This window comes from Myotis brandtii, unplaced genomic scaffold, assembly GCF_000412655.1.
Source record: "Myotis brandtii unplaced genomic scaffold, ASM41265v1 scaffold8, whole genome shotgun sequence".
Classification (NCBI taxonomy): Eukaryota; Metazoa; Chordata; class Mammalia; order Chiroptera; family Vespertilionidae; genus Myotis; species Myotis brandtii.
Genome location: NW_005371219.1, coordinates 9,195,862 through 9,216,541, shown reverse-complemented (window position 1 = coordinate 9,216,541; position 20,680 = coordinate 9,195,862). Strand labels below are relative to the sequence as shown.

At 47.8% G+C, this 20,680-nt stretch overlaps 1 protein-coding gene across 1 annotated transcript; it reads right to left on the bottom strand.

Moving 5' to 3' along the window:
• On the bottom strand, positions 1–18,419 carry BEND3 (BEN domain containing 3). Its single transcript, XM_005883784.2, has 3 exons — positions 18,364–18,419; positions 17,688–17,890; positions 1–4,560 (listed from the first exon to the last, which is right to left on the bottom strand). Exons 1-3 carry the CDS (start codon positions 18,398–18,400, stop codon positions 2,311–2,313), a joined length of 2,490 nt encoding a protein of 829 aa, XP_005883846.1. The 5' UTR covers positions 18,401–18,419; the 3' UTR covers positions 1–2,310.
• Positions 18,420–20,680: the final 2,261 nt, after the last annotated feature.

The window sequence follows — 20,680 nt, the reverse complement described above, 5'->3', positions numbered from 1 at the left end:
AAAGGTATAAAAGGAAACCACCCAAATACAGTTTCCAAAAACATGATCTAGGTTACGGAGGCATAGTTCATTCTTAGACCTAGAACCTGTTGATTTCTTTAATGTGGGTACATAGGAATTTAAAAAATGATTGTGCTTCTGAAGTTGCAGGGTCACATTCCAGCCTCTAGAAAGCAGGACAATTTTCACATGGCTTGGAATCCTTTCGGATACATCCTAGAGACCAGAACGAATTCCTCGGCACTCTCCAACCAGCAGGGCTGGCGGCCAGTGCCACTGCCATCTTTGGGTAGGGGGTAGAGCGTGTGTGTGCATGTGTGTATATGCATGCATGTGTGCATGTGTGCATGTATGTGTTTGGGAGACTAAGGCATAGAGAAAGGCGCAGGTGAGGGGGCGTGGGGTGAACCTCCTGGCTGCTCCAGTCCCTTCTTCTTTCCAGGCACAAAGAAGTTGAAGTTGTTTATGTAGGTCCCCATCACTCGTTTTTAAATAAGAAATGTGTGCGTGCACGTGTGGGTGGGTGGGAGAGTCATTCAATCCCTGTGCATTTCTAAATTTCAATAATTTAGGACTGCAGTTTCAACAGAAACAATCTGTAAATGACATTTAAAAGCAAATTTAATAAAGCTAGGTCAACACGTAAACATTGTTCAAAATCCGGTCATATATATTAAAACAAACAAACCTGCTGGGTGCAGGCAAAATGCTGTCCTACAGCCACCGGAACCGAAGTCCTTGTCAGCTGTATAAAGACAATTCACAGATTGTTTCTGTTGTTTCTGCATTTTAAGGTAGCCAATATTTAAGCCACAGGGTTTTATGACTACCCTGTGTGATTCATTCATGTTTCCAGGTTTCTGGTATGATGCATTCAGTTTGAGTTCTAAACTGTTTCCTTTTCCTCTTAGGCATTTGGCCCCCAAAGTCAGGTCCATAAAAGTATTGTTTTCAAGAACTTCTAACTACTGGGGGATTTCCTGGTCAGAACTCCTGGAGAACATGCCACTGGCCTAAAATAGTCTGACCTTCCCAACCAGTGGGAAGAGAAGAAATGTCACAATCCAAGGCAAGGGGCCAAGATGTAGGACAGCAGGGCCTTCTAGGGGGTCTGAGGGGGGAGCTCTGAGTGGACCCTGGGAAGGGACATGGGATCCCCATTTGAGATGATCTGTGTCCTTCCAATACCGGGCATCCCCAAGAGGGCCTGAGGGTCTGGGCCTGCCCTGAGGAGCAGGATGCATACTGATCGGAGGAGCTAACACAGAGCTGTGGTGAAGTCGCCATACGGCTCTCAGAACCCAGGTTTTGTACAAATACACACACAGAAAGTAAACAGTTCGTGGTGAGACCAAAGGGACCCGTCCTTACATCAAACAAGAAGCCAATTAATTCACACACACAGTTCTCCAAGGACATGTGTTGGCCCCTCCAACCAGCCTCCTCGTATGGAGAGGGAAGGGGGCAGTGGAAGGACACAGCTCAAATGACATTGTGAACGTGTTCCCACGTCTATCTACATTCATCTCATCATCATCATCCAGTGTTCTTGTCTACAGAGAGTGAGCACAGCATCCGACCCACCCAGCAACGACGAGCAGGCCAGGCCACCAGGAAGCCCCTTCCTCGCACTACAGCGGAGGGAGGGAGCGCACATGGTCAGGAAGGTTGTCACGCCACCCCGTTCCCTCCGCTGCCATCCAAGGGGCATCCTGACCCTTCACAATCAGAGATAAAGACAAGGCCAGTCAGGTCGGTCTCTATGCCCCCGGAAGCTATTATTGGCCACCATGCAGAAACATGGCCACCCTAAAAATTTCATAAATCTGAAACCACCTTCAAAAGAAATCCCAGCAACAGAAGTCATCTAACAGTATTTCACCATGAATATTTAAAAGACTTTTTTTCCCCCTAAGCAAATTGGCCCCCAAAGAGCCCAAATGATCTTTTAAAAAAGGGTTTCCTTTTAATTAAAAAACAATTGATAAAAATGGAAGATGTAAAATGTGGGAAGAGGAACAAGAGTTGCTGAATTTGCATTTCAAATTGAGAAGAAGGGGAGGACAGCCAGGAGAGAGAAGCCTGCTCCTGAGGCCTCGGCTCTCACAGCTCAGCCGTCCCCAAACTGGCTGCACCCCTGGGGAACTCGGGACACAGGTCCGAAGGAAGAGAGACCAAATGTAAGGCTTCGTTCTTGTGGTTGGGTGGGTGTTTGTGTGCAAAAGTAGTAAGCCACTTCCCACTGCCATAAGGTGCGTGTCTGGATACCATACACGTGCTCCGAAGGCAGGCTCAGGCCCCAGGGTACCGTCACTTCTCCACCTTCTTGGCTTTCTTCAGGATGTCACATTTTTTCCTGTTGGGGCGGCGGCATCGCTCATCGATGCTGGGGATACATTCGTAATGCCACACCTCCTCCATCTTCTCCACGGGGTACACCGCCTCCACGTAGTGGCGGATGAGTCTGAGCCGCGTGGGGTCCAGCTGCTTCTTGTTGCAGGCCCCCGAGTGGTTGTACTGCAGCCGGAGGTTCTCGGCCGTGAAGAGTTCTGGGAAGAGCCTGACGAGGAGCCGCGCGGCGAAGTTGCCCACCGAGAGGCTCTGCTGCACGATCTCGCGCACCTCCTTGTCCGACAGCAGGTATGGCGAAGGCACGGGGAAGTCGGGCGAGGGGACCACCAGCTCGTCCAGCGGGATCTTGCAGAAGTCTTTGCTACTTCTTTCGGGGGGCAGCGGGGGTCCCTCAAATTCCTCTCGGAACCTCTCGGAGTTGACTGCATAGCTTGCCAGGTCCCTGCACTCGGGGCCTGGCACATGGACCTTGCGCTGCTGCTGGTAGGAGCGCCTCTGCTCCGTGTCCCGGCGGCGGCAGCGCTCGTCCAGTTTGCCCACGAACTCCAGCGTCCAGACGCGGTCGTTCTTGGCCCGGGGATAGAGCAGCTGCACGTAGTGGCGAATGAGCTTGATGCGGGACGGGTCCAGCTGCTTCTTGCCCAGGGAGCCGCTGCAGTTGTACTGTTTGCGCAGGTTCTCGTGGGTGAAGAGCTCGGGGAAGAGGTGCACCAGCAGGCGCGAGGCGAAGTTGCCGATGGACAGGCTGCTCTCGTAGATGCTGCGCAGCTGCTCCTTGCTGAGCAGGCAGTCGCCGCCAGGCACCTCGAAGTCGGGCTGCGGGACCTCCAGCTTGTCGAAGTCAATGGGCACCAGCCAGATCTTCTTGGACCGCCGGCCGGGCCGCTCGCCCTCGAAGCTGTCCTCCACCTTGATCACGGAGATGTCGTCGGGCAGGCTGGAGGAGTCGTAGCAGTCGTCCCGCGGGGGCTCGCCCTCGCTGCCCCCGTCCAGCCCCAGCCCCTCCAGCTCGTCGTTGATGCGCTGGGCGCACTGCTGCAGCCAGGCCTCCTCCTCCTGCATGTCGGGGAAGTAGATCTCCGTGTAGTTGCGGATGATCTGCAGCCTCTGCGGGTCCAGCTCCTGCTTGCCACCATCCCCGTAGCAGCTGTACTGCTCACCCAGCTTCCGGTGGTCAAAGAGCTCGGGGAAAAGCCGGTGCAGCAGGAAGACCGCGAACTCGCCGGGCGAGGAGGCTTCGTCCAGGAACTCGGTCAGGTCCTGTGTGTCCACCACGTGGTCCGAGGCGATGGTGCTGCTCCGATCCAAGGACAGGGCCTCCTCCTGGTCTTTGTTGTCCAGGAAGTGGCCGGGGTCCACCTGCTCGGCCTCAAAGAAGCCGGCGACCTGGCCCGCTGGCTGGCTGTCCTCCATTTCCCGCTGGGCCCAGAAGCGGCTGAAGAAGTCGTTCAGCTGAGGCAGGCACTCTGCCTGCCACACGGCCGTGTCCTTCACGGAGGGGTAGTAGACCTCCACGTAGTTGCGGATGAGCTGCAGGTGCAGCGACTCCAGCTTCCGCTTGGCTGCGAAGCCGCAGGCGCTGCAGCCGCGAGAGAAGTCCACGTCGCTGAAGAGCTCGGGGAAGAGCTGCACCAGCAGGCGGCAGGCCAGGTCCCCGCCCGACAGGCTCTGGTCCACGATCTGCTTGAGCTCGGCGGCCGTCAGCTGGTACTCGGGGGGCGGCTGGAACTTGGCCACCATCTCCGTGGGGCTCACCTGCTTCTTGATGCGGCTCACCTCCAGGGACAGCAGGTCCACCTTGCTGTGCAGCTGGGACATGCTGGAGGAGAGTGTGTTGAGCATGTAGAACATCTTCTGGAGCAGAAAGTAGATGTTGGGGTCGCCGTCGGTGGTGGCCGAGGCCGCACTGCCACTGTCCCGCTTCTGTGTCTCGTTCAGGAGCCGCAGCGGTGAGGGGCTGTTGCTGGGGTTTGCCTTCTCCAAGAGCTCATACGTGCTGAGCATGTCGCCCGCAGGGGGGTTCTTCTTCTCCATGATCTTGTGCGAGATGCCGTACAGAGGCTTCTTGTAGGAGGGGGTGGTCGCGTCATGGCAGGGCTCCTCCTCACCCGGCCACGCAGAGACCAAGTGCTTGCCCCTGCCGGCCTGCTCCCCGTTGCCCTGGCAGGGCGAGCTGTTCTCCCGGTTCCTCATGCCTGCTAGGAGCGCCTGGAAAACAAAAGGTGTGTTAGGGGATGTTCCGATTTACTACACTCGACACAGGTCTGTGCCACACACACACAGGGGCCAACATCAACTGCAGGAGCACATGAGGAGCCGGTTCCCTCGCCCTGGAGTCACTCTGTCCAGAATGCACCACGGATACAAACACGAGTCTCAGTGTGAACCTGTTCATGCCCCTACTTCCTGAGAGAGGCTCCGACTGGACCCGGAAGGCTGCGAATTGCTGCGGGACACCAGTGCTGGACTTTCTACCCAGGGCCTGACAGGAGACAGAGCACCATGGCTGGCAAGAGCCCTGCTGGGGGTGGGAGGGAGACCATGGGAATGAGGAGCTCCTGGGCAGATGACCTCACTGACCGCAGCCTCAAGGCAAACAGGCATTTCCACGTGGACAGCTGAGATGCCCGGTGGTGGGCACAGAAGAATGGGGTGTAGACAGTGGCAGTGAGCTGCCCACTCTACCACCGCCTGGAATCTTATCTCGATGGGAAAAGGGCTAGCCCAGATGTTCCAGAGCCTGTGCTACTGAGAGTCCATGAAATGATGGGGCCTCCCAGGTTCTAAGTTTTGGTCTTCCTGTTGATCCAGCAGCCCTTCTCAACCAGAACTCCAGGAGGAAAGGAAGCCCCACTGACCTAAGTCACCCACAGTCTGTAATGAATTAACATGTATCTTATGCATCTAAGAAGGGTACTTGCTATGAATGATCCACTTTGCTCAACAGAGGTCTGTGAGAGAATTAAGACTTACCAACAAAGATCTGAGGGACGGGTTCCTCCACTCACCCAAGGATGGCATACACTGAAGGCTTCTTGTTGCCAGACACCCAAGGAAGCTCAAGATACTCTTTAAGAACCTCAAAGCTGGACTCCACACCCCACCACGGGACAGACATCACCCTGACCATTGGGAACCCAGAGTTCTCAGTGCTTTCATCAGTAGTTTCCCCACTGCCAGGCCCTGAACATTTCAAGAGGCTTATTTACATACATGTGGACAGGCAGATTTTGAGAAAGGTTCAAAGGCAAGTCAGTGGCGGTGCTGGCTCATTCTACCATGTTCCATACACAGAAATGAACTCAAGATGGATTGTGGACCTAAATACAAATCCTAACTTAAAATTCTAATACTTCCAGAAGAAAACATACGAGAAATCCTTTGTGACCTTGGTTTAGGCAAAAATCTCCTAGAATACAAGCACAATCCATACCGTAAGAGAACAAATTGATATATTGAACTTCATCAAAATAAAAAATTTCTGCTCTTTGAAGGACACCATTAAAAGAATGAAAAACAGGCTAGAATGGAAGAAAATACTGGCAAATCATTTATCTGATAAAGGACTTGAGCCCAGCATACTTACAGTACTCTCAAATACAGTAACAGACAACCCAATCAGTTATTGCAACAGCTACTTCAAAGTAGATATATAAATGGCATATATGCACATAAAGGACGCTTATTAATAAAATGCAGATCAAAGCCACAATGAGGGGACTCTTTTCCCCTCCCCATGTGGGAGTCTGTGCTGTGAGATTCTTTCCCCTTCCCCACATGGGACTCTGTACTTGTTCTTCAATAAATTTCCACCTTTGCTATACCAGAAAACACAAACAAACGAACAAAAAACCCACAATGAAATGCCACATCACACCCACCAGAGTGGGTAATAAAAAAGAGAATAAAAAGTGCTGGAGATGAGGTGAAGGAACTGGAACCCTCAGACACTGCTGGTGGGGATAGAACCACTTCGGGAAATACTTGGTACTTCCCAGAAAGTTAAACATACACGGACCATATGAACCAGGTATTCCATTCCTAGGAATTTATTTACAAGCAAAATGGAAGCACAAGATCATATAAATACTTCTACGCAAATGTTCATGGCAGCCCTATTTGTAAACAGCCCCAAACTGGAAACAACCCAAATTTTTATTAACAAGTTATAAACAAACTGTTATATTCGTACAAAGGAATACTACTCATAATAAAACTGTTACACCATGATAAATCGAAGTAATTATGCTGAAAAAAGCCAAACAAAAGATACCATACTATAGGATTCCATTCACATAAATTTCTAGAAAATACAAACTTATCAATGGTGACAGAAAGCAGATAAGAAGTTATGTGGTGTGCAGGGAGGATGCAAAAGGGAACAAAACTGTAATGGTAGCTGATGATGGGTATGTTTATTATCTTGATTGTGGTGACGGCTTTACTGACATACACATGTCAAAACTTACCAAATGGTACACTTTATGTGCCATTCATTGTATTTCAGTCCTAACTTTATAAAGCTGTTTTTGGCAAATGTTGAATTTGACCCCAAAATGTATGGGAATATATTTTCCAGGGTTTAATCAAGCAAAAGAGCTCATTGGCAAGCACTGGTGGCTGTCAGGGGAGCAGGCAGGGTTGAAGCTTTACAAATGGTTCACGTCCACAGACATGCCTGTGCCCAAGGCAACTGCGGGATGGACGGGAACAAGGTGCATCCGAAGGAAAACGTGGCTGGCTCGGCTGGCCCAGCCAGGGCTTCTGAAATGCAGTCACCTGGAGTCTTGCTAGAATGCAGATCCTGATCCCTGGGTCTGCATTTCGAACGAGCTCCGGAGTGGGCATTGGTCCTCTCCCGGGCCTGCTCTCCGTTTTCCTCATCCAGGCAGATTCAGTATCATTTGTTAACCTTCCGATAACTCATGCCACATCAAACAGCATGTGAGGTTTTTCCTCTTGCAGGGCAAGGAACAATTTCAAGAGGCGGGGGTTATAGTGGCAGGTGAGCGACATGGAGTGAGAAGAGGTAGGCCCAGGGTGAAAACAGGCCACAAGGTCACATCATCATAAAACCTTGATCCTTCTAAACTTCCATGCTATTTTCATTTAAATTAATCAACTACTTCCTTGACCCTCTTAGATAACAAAATAATGACTCATATTACAGAAAGGTTAATTTTTCTCTGATATCTCTGTTGATAACCATGCCAAAGAAAAGCTATTTTACTCTCCTAGGAACCTGAAGATATAGGAATTCTTGTGTTTTAATTATCCCACAGAGCTGCCCAATACTTTCTCAGGGTTCATCTGTCTAAGCTGATGAAGGGTCAGAGGCACTGGCCCCTCCTATACCTCACCGCCCCCCACCCCCTTCCCAAGAGCACAGGAGCAGGACATGCTGGGTTGGGGAGCCTGCCCCTGCCCTACTCCCTCCTGGGGTCATCCCCATCCTCATCCAATAGCAGGATGGTTACCTGATAGGAGCAGGCCATTCCTGAGTCTACCCCCAGTGCCAAGCACAGTGCCTGGGACACAGAGAAGCTCAATGAATGTCAGTTAACCACATACAAGGAAGTTTAAAGCAGAGCAAGGGGTTCTACCACTCTCAAATACATGCTTAAGACAGAGGAGCAGTTCAGACAGGCCACTAGCTTCATGAATAACTTGACTGTAGGGAGGTGAAAGGAGTGGGTAAGTGTTCAGCTCAACTGTCATGCTGTCTGTCCTCTGTGTGACCTTGTTACATTACATGACCTTTCATGTCTCAGCTTCCTGTGCGTAACTCAGGGATAAATAATGTACCGGTCTCGTGGGGTTGTGAGGACTTAATGTACATAAGTACTTAATATTTATTATTACAATATGATTATTATTTTGTTGTTGTCATTAATCCTCACCCAAGGACATTTTTTCCACTGATTTTCAGAGAGAGTGGAAGGGAGGGAGGGAGAAAAGAAAAGAGAGAGAGAGAGAGAGAGAGAGAGAGAGAGAGAGAGAGAGAGAGAGAGAGAGAGAGAGAGAGAGAGAGAGAGAGAGAGAGAGGTGAGAGAGACACAATGATTGCTTGCCTCCTGCAGCACCCCACCTGCAACCCAGGTACATGTCCTTGACCAGGAATTGAACCTGCGACCCTTCAGTGCATGGGCTGATGCTCTAACCCACTGGGAAACACTGGCCAAAGTTATGATATTATTAAATAAGTAGAGGCCCGGTGCATGAAATTCATGCACGGGTAGGGTCCCTAGGCCTGGTCGGCTATCAGGGCTGATCGTGGCCTTCTGGCCGGCCGGGGGGGCCTCCCTTCCTGGGCTGCCTGCTGCTGGCGGCCGGGGCCTTCTTTCATTCTGCGCCACCCCCTGGTGATCAGTGAACGTCATAGCGAGCAATCGAACTCCCAGTCTCTTGGTTGAACTCCTGAGGGGACACTTTGCATATTAGCCTTTTATATATATAGACTAGTAGCCCTGCACACAAATCCATGCCTGAGTAGCTCGCTGCCACTTGCCTCAGCTAGCCACCCGCCCACCGCCGCTGGTAGCTCTCCACTGCTTGTAGCTCGCTGCCGCACCCTCCTGTAGCTCTCCACCACTTGTAGATTGGTCGTGATGTTACAGCATAATGGATAATTAGCATATTCCTCTCTTATTATATAGGATGTTACTCCTAAGCCAGAGCAGAGGTAACCCTATGGGCCTTTTATAAAACTAGTTGTAATGATTACTCTCTACTGGTAAACAAGAGAGCTTGCCTACAGCACCAGGAGCAGGGTAACTCACTCACGGAAGGTGCATCTTACAGGCCTGTTTGCCAGGGGAGGAGTACAGGACAACTGAGCTAGAGGTGGGGTTTTAAGCTCTTAATATATTTTTTTGTTCTGCTATCTGGCAGAAAGCAAAGGAATAGGAAGGAGGAAAGGAAGGAAGCCTCCCCGCCCAAATACACGCATCAGGAACTTGGAAAAAGGAAGGGATAGAGATAATTAGAAATCTTACCCCTAATGCAGTGTGTTTGGAACAGTGGGTCATGACCCATTAGTAAATTGGTGCAACTGACTTGATGGATCATGACTAGCATAAGAAGAAAGAAGGAGGGAAGGAGGAAGTATGAAAGAAAATAGAATAGAAAATACCACAGTGCACTGTGCATGAATTAAATTCAGGAAAGTTCTGTTTCATTTCTGGGTGTAGCTACATGATTACATGTAAACTCATATATGTGAGCTGTATTTCTCTGCAAGATGGATTATGGCTGTGGGTCACTGTTGAAAAGCACTGCCCAAATAAATTCAAAGTGCCTTATGTGCTCATTCCTGCAGACTGTAAATTAGATTTTTAGCATCTTATGCACCTTAAATTCTATTATACCAAAATAACTTTGGCGGTCCCGTGGATCATGAGATAACTAGGAGGTTTTACCAATATAGAGAAATTTGAGTGTGCCACGCCAGCACGGCCAAGGGTGAACCTGAGTGGGGCAGCTGAAAGGCTTAGAAAAGACAGACAAGAGAATGAAAGCTGGGTCTCGGTGGGACGCTGCTTCTCTGAGAGACAGCGACAGTGCCCACAAGCCGTGTCTTTATTTTATAGACAGATTCCACGAGGCAAAGTAAGGGCATGATCAAGATGTTTACAACATGCTCGTGATTTTCAATCCTACTCAACTACATGCACCTGAACTCTAAACTCAGGCACGTGGGGCCACATGTTTGGACCATAGGTTCAAGCTTACAACTATAGTTGTTGGCTATAATTTGCTGGGAGGGCTCTGCCCTCCAAGCTGGGACTTGCACGTGGCAATGAGAGGACTGTGCCCTCTCATCAGTCCAAGGCTTGAACCTGTCCAAAACACTGTAGCTGCTCCCCACATTTGAGTTTGTAATGCCCATCACTAAAGAAATCATAACTGCATTAGGAATGATTTTAACAACAGGGTCTTTGTTTTATAAGTGACTCCACTAATATTTTTTAAAAAGATTCTGTGAAGAGAGATCACCAGAAACCCACATGCCAAGCAGCAAGAGTACAGGTTCTAGAGCAGTGGTTCTCAACCTTCCTAATGCCACGACCCTTTAATACAGTTCCTCATGTTGTGGTGACCCCCAATTTCATTGTTACAAATTGAACATAATTAAAGCATAGTGATTAATCACAAAAACAATATGTAATTATATATGTGTTTTCTGATGGTCTTAGGCGACCCCTGTGAAAGGGTGGTTCGACCCCCAAGTTGAGAACCGCTGTTCTAGAGGGAGATCTGAACAAACCAATCCCAGGCTAGAAAGTAAGCAGGGGGGAAGTTTCTGGGTGAACTGTTTGAATACCAACAACAAACAGACGTCCTCTGACTCCCCTACCTCCCCACAGCAGGCAGAAGGCCAGGGTACATCGGAACTGGAAATCCCCCCTATAACTCTCAATATTCAGCCTCATTAATAAAAACATTTCAGTTTCTACCAAGCATGTTAGGAACAGTGCCACCCGCTGAAACATTTTTGGCTAAGCTGCTTGAATAAAAAATTAAGTTTGAGTCCCAGTAGAGGGCAACATTCCTCACTCGCAGAGACCTCGGATACACAACTCAACACAAAACACAACACCAGCACCGAAGAGAAGGTTCTTAGACATCTCCACAGCGGTGACCTGTCAACTCAGTGCTCCAATGAACTCCACAAATGCTGACAAGGCGACGACGGGCTGGCTGCACTGGCAGCCGCTGATACAATCTCTGCTCAGCTGTCTAGGAGTATCAAGAAATCTTAAATCTGTGCTACTTGGCACTGGGTGTCTGGCTGACACACTGTTCGTGATTCTCCAAGGTTCATCTTCCAACCATATGGGAACTCGGCAGCAGAGCTCAGGCTCGGCAGTGCCAGCCTCTATCCTGGATTTGATCAGCACCCTCAGACTCAAGAGGGAATGCCCAAATCTCTCAGCTGGAGAATCTGAACAAAAAGGTTGACGCTGGGTTGCAGGTGAGGGGTAAGTAGACTACTTAGGGGAGATTCCACATGTCTGTGCTCAGCGACATCGCAGGGATTGTGTCACCATGGAGATGCTTTATGGATTAAACAGCTTTCTCAGGACTTCAAATCCAAGAACAGTCACTGATTTCAGTTCAAAGAATGATGAGTTGCTAAATGGTGCCCAGAGAGTCAGCAAACTGGAACACCAAGAAAGCAGCATGCCTTCGAGAGAGCAGGGAGTGGAGCATTAATGCGGCGTCAAGGCAGACATGCGAAACGCCTCCAAGTAAATGAAGCAGGAGTGATGCTTACCTTTTTCATTTTCAATAGAATGTTTCTTCTTCTTCATATCATCATGATCATCATCAATTGATCAGCTACTGTTTAGCAATAAGGTAGGGAAGAGCTCTCTACCACACAGAGCCGGTAAACAAATACTACTGAGTGCCCAACATCTGGCAGGCTCTGTGCAAGGCCATGCTCACACAGGGAATGAGCCAGACACAATCTCTGCCCTGGTGGCTTTTCCCTTGGGGTCATCCTCACACTGCCAAACAGTGTATGGTGAGGATCAGGAATGATGCCTGAGAAAATAAGAATCTGGACAGAAAAAGCAACTACAATGGAAGTGAGAAGAAAAAGAAGGGACAGCAAGGTATCAGGGCAGGACGTCCTCAAAGGCTCCTCACAGCACCTTATAACTACCCACAGCCCTTAGAGCCACCATGGTGCCTAAGTGCACAGTTCCCAATGGAGCAGGTGTGGCAGTGCTGACTGCCTGCACCTCGTGAAAACAGGAACGGCCATAATTCCTATCAGCTATGGTTGTTGTAGAAACCATTCTAAACCCCCAGCTGGTCCCACAGTAACTGACATGGAGGAGGTGTTCAGTACATTTGCACTGAATGAATGAGATGGCATTTTTGTTCTCCAAAAACAAACCACAGTGACACTTTAGGATAAAAAACAAACATTAACAAACGCCCCCAGGAGAACAAAGCTAACTTCTGCCTGACATAACAGCTATTGAATATCGCCCCCATGTCCATGAACAAAAAGATGATTTCCAATAAAAGTGTTGGCTGCTCACCTTCTACATCTGCTGTGTTTGGCTATGAAGCCTTTTCCAGCAGAGGCACCAAATAAGGCTTTATAGAGCCTTTTGTTAAATTTTTTGAGCGAGTTTTTATTTTTCCTCTTAGTATTGTACTAAATGTCACTCATGAACAAGTCATCGGCCCTGATGAGTCTGCATGTGACGTACCTTTAGCATCAGAGTTACCACTCAAATCCTCCTCTCGTCACCTTCCTCCCCTCCCCTTGGGTTTGGGGAAGAAGACAGAGGTGGTCTCCTGTCCTCAGACTTGAATGGTGTTCAGAATCAAGGGTGCTCAGACCTGGTGTCCTAACGGGCATCAGATGGCTTCCCTTGGAGGGAGGCAGTTGAATAGTGACCACAAGGGGTGGAGTTGGATATGGGAGTGGGGGACAGTAAGTAAACAGTTCTGAAGGCTGGCATGGGTCAGGCCCTGTGCTGGGCTCCTTACATGGATCTCAATGACCCACATAGGAAATGAGTGAGCAGTATCATCCCTCATCACCATGTAGGAACCTGAGTCTGGGAGGTCACTAGTTGGCCAAAGGCCCCATGGCGAATTTCCCCTTATCTGACTCTAGAATCTTAGCTCATTCTGCTACTTTGTGTTCCTATGGGCTGGATAGGAGCAGGTGGGGCTCACGCCTGGACGGGGAACAGGGAGCCGAGCGTCCCAATCACTCTACACCAGGAACAAGGCTGCCCCACCGGCATCCCAGCACTTTACTAACTTACATGCCTGAGTTTTCTCATCTGTCTGGTGAAGATATTAATCCTCTCATCACTAATTTATTATATGGATACATGAAATAAGGAATGGTGGTATTTGTCGAGTAGGGACTCAACTGGTTTTTGTTTGTTTGTTATTGTTGTTTATTACTTTCTAAAGAATTTTTATTGCATCTATTGGGGTGACACTGGTTAATAAAATCATACAGGTTTCAGGTGTACGAGTCTACAATACATCATCTGTATATTGTATTGTGTGTCCACCACCCCAAGTCAAGTCGCCTTCCATCACCATTTATCCCCCTGTGCTCCCTTCTACCTCCCCCCAATACTGCTACTGCACTTGCTTCCCATCTTTTGATTACTGCTTGTTTCAGCCTCCTGGTTCCTCTGGTCTCACCCTGTGATGACTGTGCTGAAGAAAGCTGCACACACTCCTTACCTCCACCTCCACCCCTGCCACCACATATGTAAGAAGGATCAGAGAAAACTCAGGGGGAGACGGATAAAGGACTATTCACTCTGAACTAGGACTAGTACCATTCTGAAAAATCAACATGCACTATAATTCCATAAAATTGATGGGTTGTTCTGAGGTCCCCAGGGTTCTGAGGCTCCTGATTTACTGACAAATTTGACTCACACGAAGTTTAGAAGGAAATACTGCCTTGAAATCACATGACACCTTTCTACACGGAGGCTCAAGAGTTTCAAAAGGTTTTACTTACATATATTCTTTTTACAGAACAGGAAGGGGTGCAGGGAGATCAACCACACTTTATATACACTAAGGAAAATGAACACAGCTAACACCCCAAATAAAACCCAGGAGTAAACATGTCTTTTCCTTGCCAAAATCTAATGAATTAGAACTATAGCAATCCATTGCAAAGTAAACGTATGTGACCAATTAGAATATGTAAATTGGACCAGTCATACTAGAAATATTCAAATATATTTTGGTTCCCTTTTCTCTGAACATGTCAGAATTCCCGGGTGGTACCTGAAGCTCGGGCCTGACAAAGCTGAAACCATCACATCACTCATGTGATGTGCGGGCAACCCCTCCACTGTGAACCTCGTGGGGTGCTAGCCCAATGCCAGGTCTTTTCTGACTTGCTTCACATGCTGAAGGATTCAACTAAAACACAAATCATAAGCACCTTCTCTCGATCTTTCTGCTCCAAGAATATGAAGATGCTCCCTTCTCTATGACGCCGTGAGAACAGAAATTTATTGAATGAAGGCATAAAGAGTGACACTATTTGTGTCCACGAAGGCCAGAACCCGGGCTTCACATGGTCAGAATTCCTCCTAGATGTGGAGCTTGCTATTGCTCACTGTGGTGAATTGTTGATGAGAACGGCCACACCAGTTGCCCCACCCTGTGTGACAGCCTCTTTGCAATGGGACTTGGCTGCTCCTGCCATCAGGGGTGGGATCTATTTTCCCACCTGGGCACCCAGGTTGGGCCACCTGACTGACTTTGACCAGTGGGACGTTAGCAAACGTGATGCAAGCAGAAGCCTGGTGAGTCTGCAGTCCTGAGCTTGACCTGTCTTGCTCCCAGGAACTCTTCCGTGTCATGTGGACAAGCCTGGACTGGCCTCGGGGAGGGTGAGAAAGTGCACAGGGGAAGCTGCAGTCCTCCCTGCCAGCCCAGGGGCAACCCTGGATGTGGGAGTGAGGTCATCCCAGACCATGTCAGGCCAAATCAGGAGAACTACCAGCTGACCCACATAATTTTGAATAAAATGGTGGTTGTTTTAAGTTTGGGGTTTTTTTGGGGGGGTAGGGGGGAGTTGGCATACAGCAAAAGTGAATCAATTCTGGCTTTACTCACACACTTGAAGGGCTTTGTAGGATTTAAAAAAATATATATTTTTACTGATTTCAGAGAGGAAGGGAGAGGGAGAGGGAGAGATAGAAACATCAATGATGAGAGAGAATCATTGATAGGCTACCTCCTGCACACCCCTTACCGGGGATCGAGGCTGCAACCCGGGCCTGTGCCCTTGACTGGAATCGAACCCAGGACCCTTCAGTATGCAAGCTGACGCTCTATCCACTGAGCCAAACCAGCTAGGGAAAGCTTTGTAGGATTGACCATAAGCAGATGACAAACAGAAGAAAAACTTTTAGGAGCTCCTTTAGGAGCTAACATAGTGCTTCTCAAATTTCTCAACACTTTCAGAATAACCTCGAGGAATCCAATCCAGAGAACACTCACAGAGGGGCCCAGGTTTACTTACATGGATGGTCCTGGGGCACCGCTGTAATAGTATAAAAGTGCAAAACACCTAAATACCAATCATTAGGGGAAAGGATAATAAATTATGGTTTAAAGTAAGACATAAGAAACAGCAAATGGTTAAACGTTTTTCAAAGAAACTATTCTACTATCTTGTAGCTTTCATTTGCCATAAAAGGTATCTCAGCAGACAGAAATCTGAGATTTAATCTGTAGTAACTGCTTAGTGCACTAGAAACTGCCACTCACACAGGAAAATTTCCCCAGGGTAACAAGGTATGCAGCCAGTGCTGGTTTTAGGAAGCCAGAGTCAAGGGTGGGATATCTCTAATCAATCCTTTATTTTTTTTTTTAAGTAAAAAGGTATAAAGAAAGGTATAAAAATTCATATAGGTATTAAAAAATTCAACCTATTTTCTGGGCATTATAGATCTTTAAAAATGTATTGCTCAAGTATTACTCATGATAATAAAAAAGTGAAAGCAACTCAAATGTCCATCAACTGGTATCTTTACACAATGGACTATTACTCGGCCATAAAAAGAAGTGAAGACTGATACATGCCACAGCCCGGATGAACGTGGAAAACATCTGCTATGTAAAAGAAACCAGATACGAAAGACCACGTATTCTATGATTCCAATTATAACAAATGTTCAGAATAGGCAAATCCAGAGACAAAAAGTAGATTAATGGTTGCCAGGAGCTAGAGCAACAGGGAATAGGAACTGACTGATAATGGGTACAGGATTTCTTTGTGGGGTGATGAAAATGCTCTGGAATTTACTGTGGTGGTGGTGGTTGCACAACTCTATGAACATATGAAAAACCACTGAATTATACACTGTAAATTAGTAAATTGTATAGTTATGTAAACTGTATGTCAACAAAGCTGTTTTTGGAGAGGGGACCTAGATAAATAAATTGATAGGTAGATTAAATAAATAAATAAACAAACAAATAGGTAGGTAGATAGATAAATAAATGTATTGCTCAATGTTCCATGATGTGGGATGCAGGTCAGTACTCATTATAATGTAACGTACACGTGTACTTGAATCCTGGTGAAAATCTTAACTTCATCAGTTTGCCACTCAAAGAATCGTTTTTACTTACTGAAGGCTCAGTCTCTGAAATCCATAAACGCCCAGTTTATTTGGAGCTTCCCTAGCATCTCATAGTAGATAATGAAAACAAACCAATAATAGTCCCAGGATGATACCCCGTGGTGTTCTGGCTCATGATAATGAGACTTGAAAATGGGGACTCTCTTGGACAGACATGCAGAAATTGAAGTAACTGCCTGGGTCCTCCCAAAGAGAGAGGGAGTGTGTGTGTGTGTGTGTGTGTGTGTGTGTGTGTGTGTGTGTTTGGAGAATTTGGAAAAATGTTCTGAGTTTGAGGTGTAATCTGCTGACCCATGGGGAGGCTCGCTGACGAGATATCCCAGGGGACCCCCTTCTCGTGTCCCTCCCCAGTCTTCACTGTTTTTTGTTGTTGTTTTAAAAATATTTTTTTTATTGATTTCAGAGAGGAAGGAAGAGGGAGAGAGAGATAGAAACATCAACGATGGGAGAGAATCATGGATTGGCTGCCTCCTGCACAACCTACACTGGAGATTGAGCCCGCAACCCGGGCACGTGCCCTGATCGGGAATCAAACAGTAACCCCCTGGTTCATAGGTCAATGCTCAACCACTGAGCCACGCCAGCCCGGCTCAGTCTTCACTGTTTTGTGTACGTGTCTTATCTCCCATGTGGACTACAGGCTGCTAGAGGGGGCCACTATGTCAGTTCCACTTTCTCAGAATTTAGCATAGTTCAATATAACTGGCAGGTGACTAAGACATAAAACAAATGCATAAAATAGGAATAATAATATGACATAGAAGAATTCCCCACTTTGCAAAAATGATTCACTGAACCGTTTCTTTAGGCAACTAACTCCCATAATAGACATAAAAGATGAATTTGATTTAGGAAAAGACCTGCTAACCCTTGGCACTTTCCCAGGAATCTATGTTAAGAGTGCGCCATGGAAAACTAGACTTGCCGTCAACAAGTTCCTGCCTTCCCTGAGAGCAGATGCTGTGAAGACTCCCTGTCCCCTCTGAACCCAGACAGACAAGATTCCAGTTAAGGACACTTTCTACACTCAAGCCAGAGACAGGACAGCTGAAGTGAAAGCCTCCTCACGCCCAGGCGTTCAGGAGTTGCCCAGATCCCACGAACAGAGATTCAGCATCTTATCAGAGGGTTAGCGCCCAAGCAGGCACAGACAGGGTGGTCCCTTACCTCGGGAATCAGCCGCCGCCTCTTCACGCTGGAGACAGAGTCTGGCTGGCCCTCGCTGCCAGGCTGCTTGCGCTTGCTGGAGTCCTGGAGGGTGGTGAAGACACTGTCTAGAGGGTGCTTCTCCGAAGACCTGGAATTCACTGAGCAGTCCAGGGCAGCTTCCTCAGCCTCCGTCTCCACTTTCACAGTGTTATTTTTTAGAACTGCGGCAGAGAAGAGAGAGGATTCGGCGGGAGAAGACTGTGGGTGGCTCAGAGATCAGCAGGGTCCCCCCAGTGACAGGCTGTTTGTGGGCCGCCCTTTGACACGACCACTCAGATGATAAAGTCTAGTCACAATAAAACTGCACCTTCCAACCAAGCAATGTTTATCTTACCAGACTAGTGCTACACAATAAAACCCCTTCCAAGAACATTCTGTTCAAAACTGGTTTTAAAGTCTTTTTGGAGGGTGGGGGAGAGAGAGGAGATGGAGGGAAAGAAATACTACCTTTTAAATGATGCTTTTAGAAAAAGTAACTCTGGAAAGACACACAGATAAGGTGCATGGGTACCAGGGCAGGGAGACTTTTCATTGATTTTTTATTTTGTATCATTTTATATTTTTGAACCCTGTGAATGTATGACCCAGTAATAGTATTAAGTTAAAAATAATTTTAATAAGTATTTTTTTTTACCTTCTTCTACATCTTCACTGAATTCAGTTGAGTTCATCTTCTATTCCACTACATGAAAAGACAAAGACAAAGTCTTGATTTATTGCTTGATTTATTTCTTAATTTTCCCTCCCCAAGGGGAATTCCCTTCCCCTCCCGACCCTGGCTCTGGATAGTAGAAGGTTAAGCCCACACAGCTCAGCAACGTCATGGAAAATCGCATCCTCTTATTCTTGTTTGCAGTTGCTCAAAGCATCCAGGCCTTCTGTGCACCTGCTGGGAGTGCTTCTCCAAGACTCTAGGTGGGCAGAACGGGTCTTCCAGCTCCGACTGAGAGCACTTACGGAGCTAGGGGAACGTCACTGAAGAAAGGCAGTCTTTTGTACAGACTCCAGTTTAAATCATCTGTGAGTCCCTGCTTTATAAATTCCAGCCACAAAAATGAAAAGGCTGGCCAAGGATGGAAGCTATGGGTCCTGCGGACCAAGCTGAGGTCTTAGGACTCCAGGTGGTCCCAGGAGACCTGTGCTGCCCATCAGCATAGCCACTGGCCATGTAGCTACTGAGGACTGGCCATGTGGCTGGTCCAAGGGGAGACGCACACTCTGAATTTCAAAGACTTAGTTCAGCTCAAAGAATGTAAAATAGCTCATTAATAATTTTGTATATTGATTACATGTTGAAATGGTAATATTTTTGATTTATTGGGCTAAATTAAATACTTTAAGGAAATTAATTCCATCTTTTTTAATGTGGCTACCAGAAAGTTTTAAATTACATATGTGGCTTGCATCACATTTTTATTGGATGGTGCTGGTCTAGCCTTCCCTTCAGAAACAACTTTCCCTTTCAGAGAAAGAGGTGCTGTGGGTTTTTATAGCTCTCGAGTTCCACACAATCTGTCCAAACCCTTCTTTTTATTGACGAGGGAATGGGGCGGGCGGGATGGAAGGTGCCCTGCATGGGTTTCAGGGCCTGGTGCAGAGCTGGCCTGACTCCCACCGCCCCAGCTGGAATGGAAGGGACACCATGACTAAAAGCACTAGTGCGTCTCTGAGATTCCCCAATTTCCATACCAGCATGCCCGTAACAACAACAGGAATAAAGGAGGTAGTGCGAAAGAACACACGTGACAGCCTTTACTATGACATCGGGGAGCTGTGGCTCCCACAACTGACGGACGGCAAATATCAGTCTCACTCTGGTGAAGGATCGGAGAGCAGGACTAAGGAGCATCGCTCAAGAAATTTCTATAAGGAAGAGGGATGCCATCTACTAAGTCCAGTAAACCATCCCGAGGAGCTGGGGAACGGGGTGTGGTCCCGGTTTACACCAGTGAGTGGAGCTGGGGGATGGGGCAAGACAGAAGGAGCATCTAGGTGACCTGGGCACAGCATAACTTCCAAATTCACTAGGAACAGCCACGCAGGCACAGTGCTTATGATGGGACGCCCTCCTCTCGGCGCGCCACAGCCTTATGACAGGCACAGTTCCTTCAATCCCTGCCCTGCTCATTTTCAGAGGAATGAATAAGAAAATGTAAGGTTTATTTGAAACTGAAATGAACACTACAATAATTCCTACTTACCAAAAACTATCTCCCATCGGGAAAACATAACACACAGGTGATACTGAGGGAAAATAAACGGTAAGTAAACTTCGACAGTCCAAGAATGATTTTGCCAGCGGTGATTTCTAGCAAGTACACCTCCTCCGTATACCAGGCCAATAAGCCCCGTGCTTGATGACATCACCTGCTCTGGGCGTCTCCGAGGGAGGCACCGGCAGGCAGAAATTTCCCATTTGCAGGTCCAGCCCATCACTGCATTTCGGGCAGGAGGGTGGCCAATGGTAGGCAGAAATGCAGCCTAGTCAGGGGCCCCTCAAGGGGACGCACTTCAGGCTTCACCCGAAGGCCCAAGTGTGGCAACTGCCCTTGGAAACCTGCCACAGGGTCATATAACCAGTTCCCTCAAGCCTAGGGCAGAGGTGAGAGCAGCAGAGCAAATGGGAAAATGAGAAAATGCTGGTGGAGGGGGTACACTATACAAAACAAGCACATTCTGGAGAGAAAAGGAGGGAGAGGGAGGATGGTTTATTTGGCGGGGGAGCGGGGGGAGAGGGGTCAAAGTGGAAGAAAACCACAAAGACTCTGGCTAAGTAGAAAGCTTTAAAAGGAGGAGTAAATCCTAGAAAAGAAACAGGAGCCAATGAAGAAAACACATCAACAGAACCACAAGTGCTGAGCAAGGACGGAATCACCGTCTAATATTATGTCCACCCACCTGTATTTCTCACAGGAGCTCAAGGAGAGCATGAGGCCTGGAGTCATGGGCTG

What these genes read in the sequence shown, in the direction of transcription:
- BEND3 (XM_005883784.2), bottom strand. Translation starts at nt 18,400, where the DNA reads ATGAACTCAACTGAATTCAGTGAAGATGTAGAAGAAG. An exon ending in CAGTGAAGATGTAGAAGAAG is followed by an intron (nt 17,891 to 18,363) that starts GTAAAAAAAAAT and finishes TCTCTGCCGCAG; the next exon opens with TTCTAAAAAATAACACTGTG. An exon ending in GGCGGCGGCTGATTCCCGAG is followed by an intron (nt 4,561 to 17,687) that starts GTAAGGGACCAC and finishes TTTGTTTTCCAG; the next exon opens with GCGCTCCTAGCAGGCATGAG.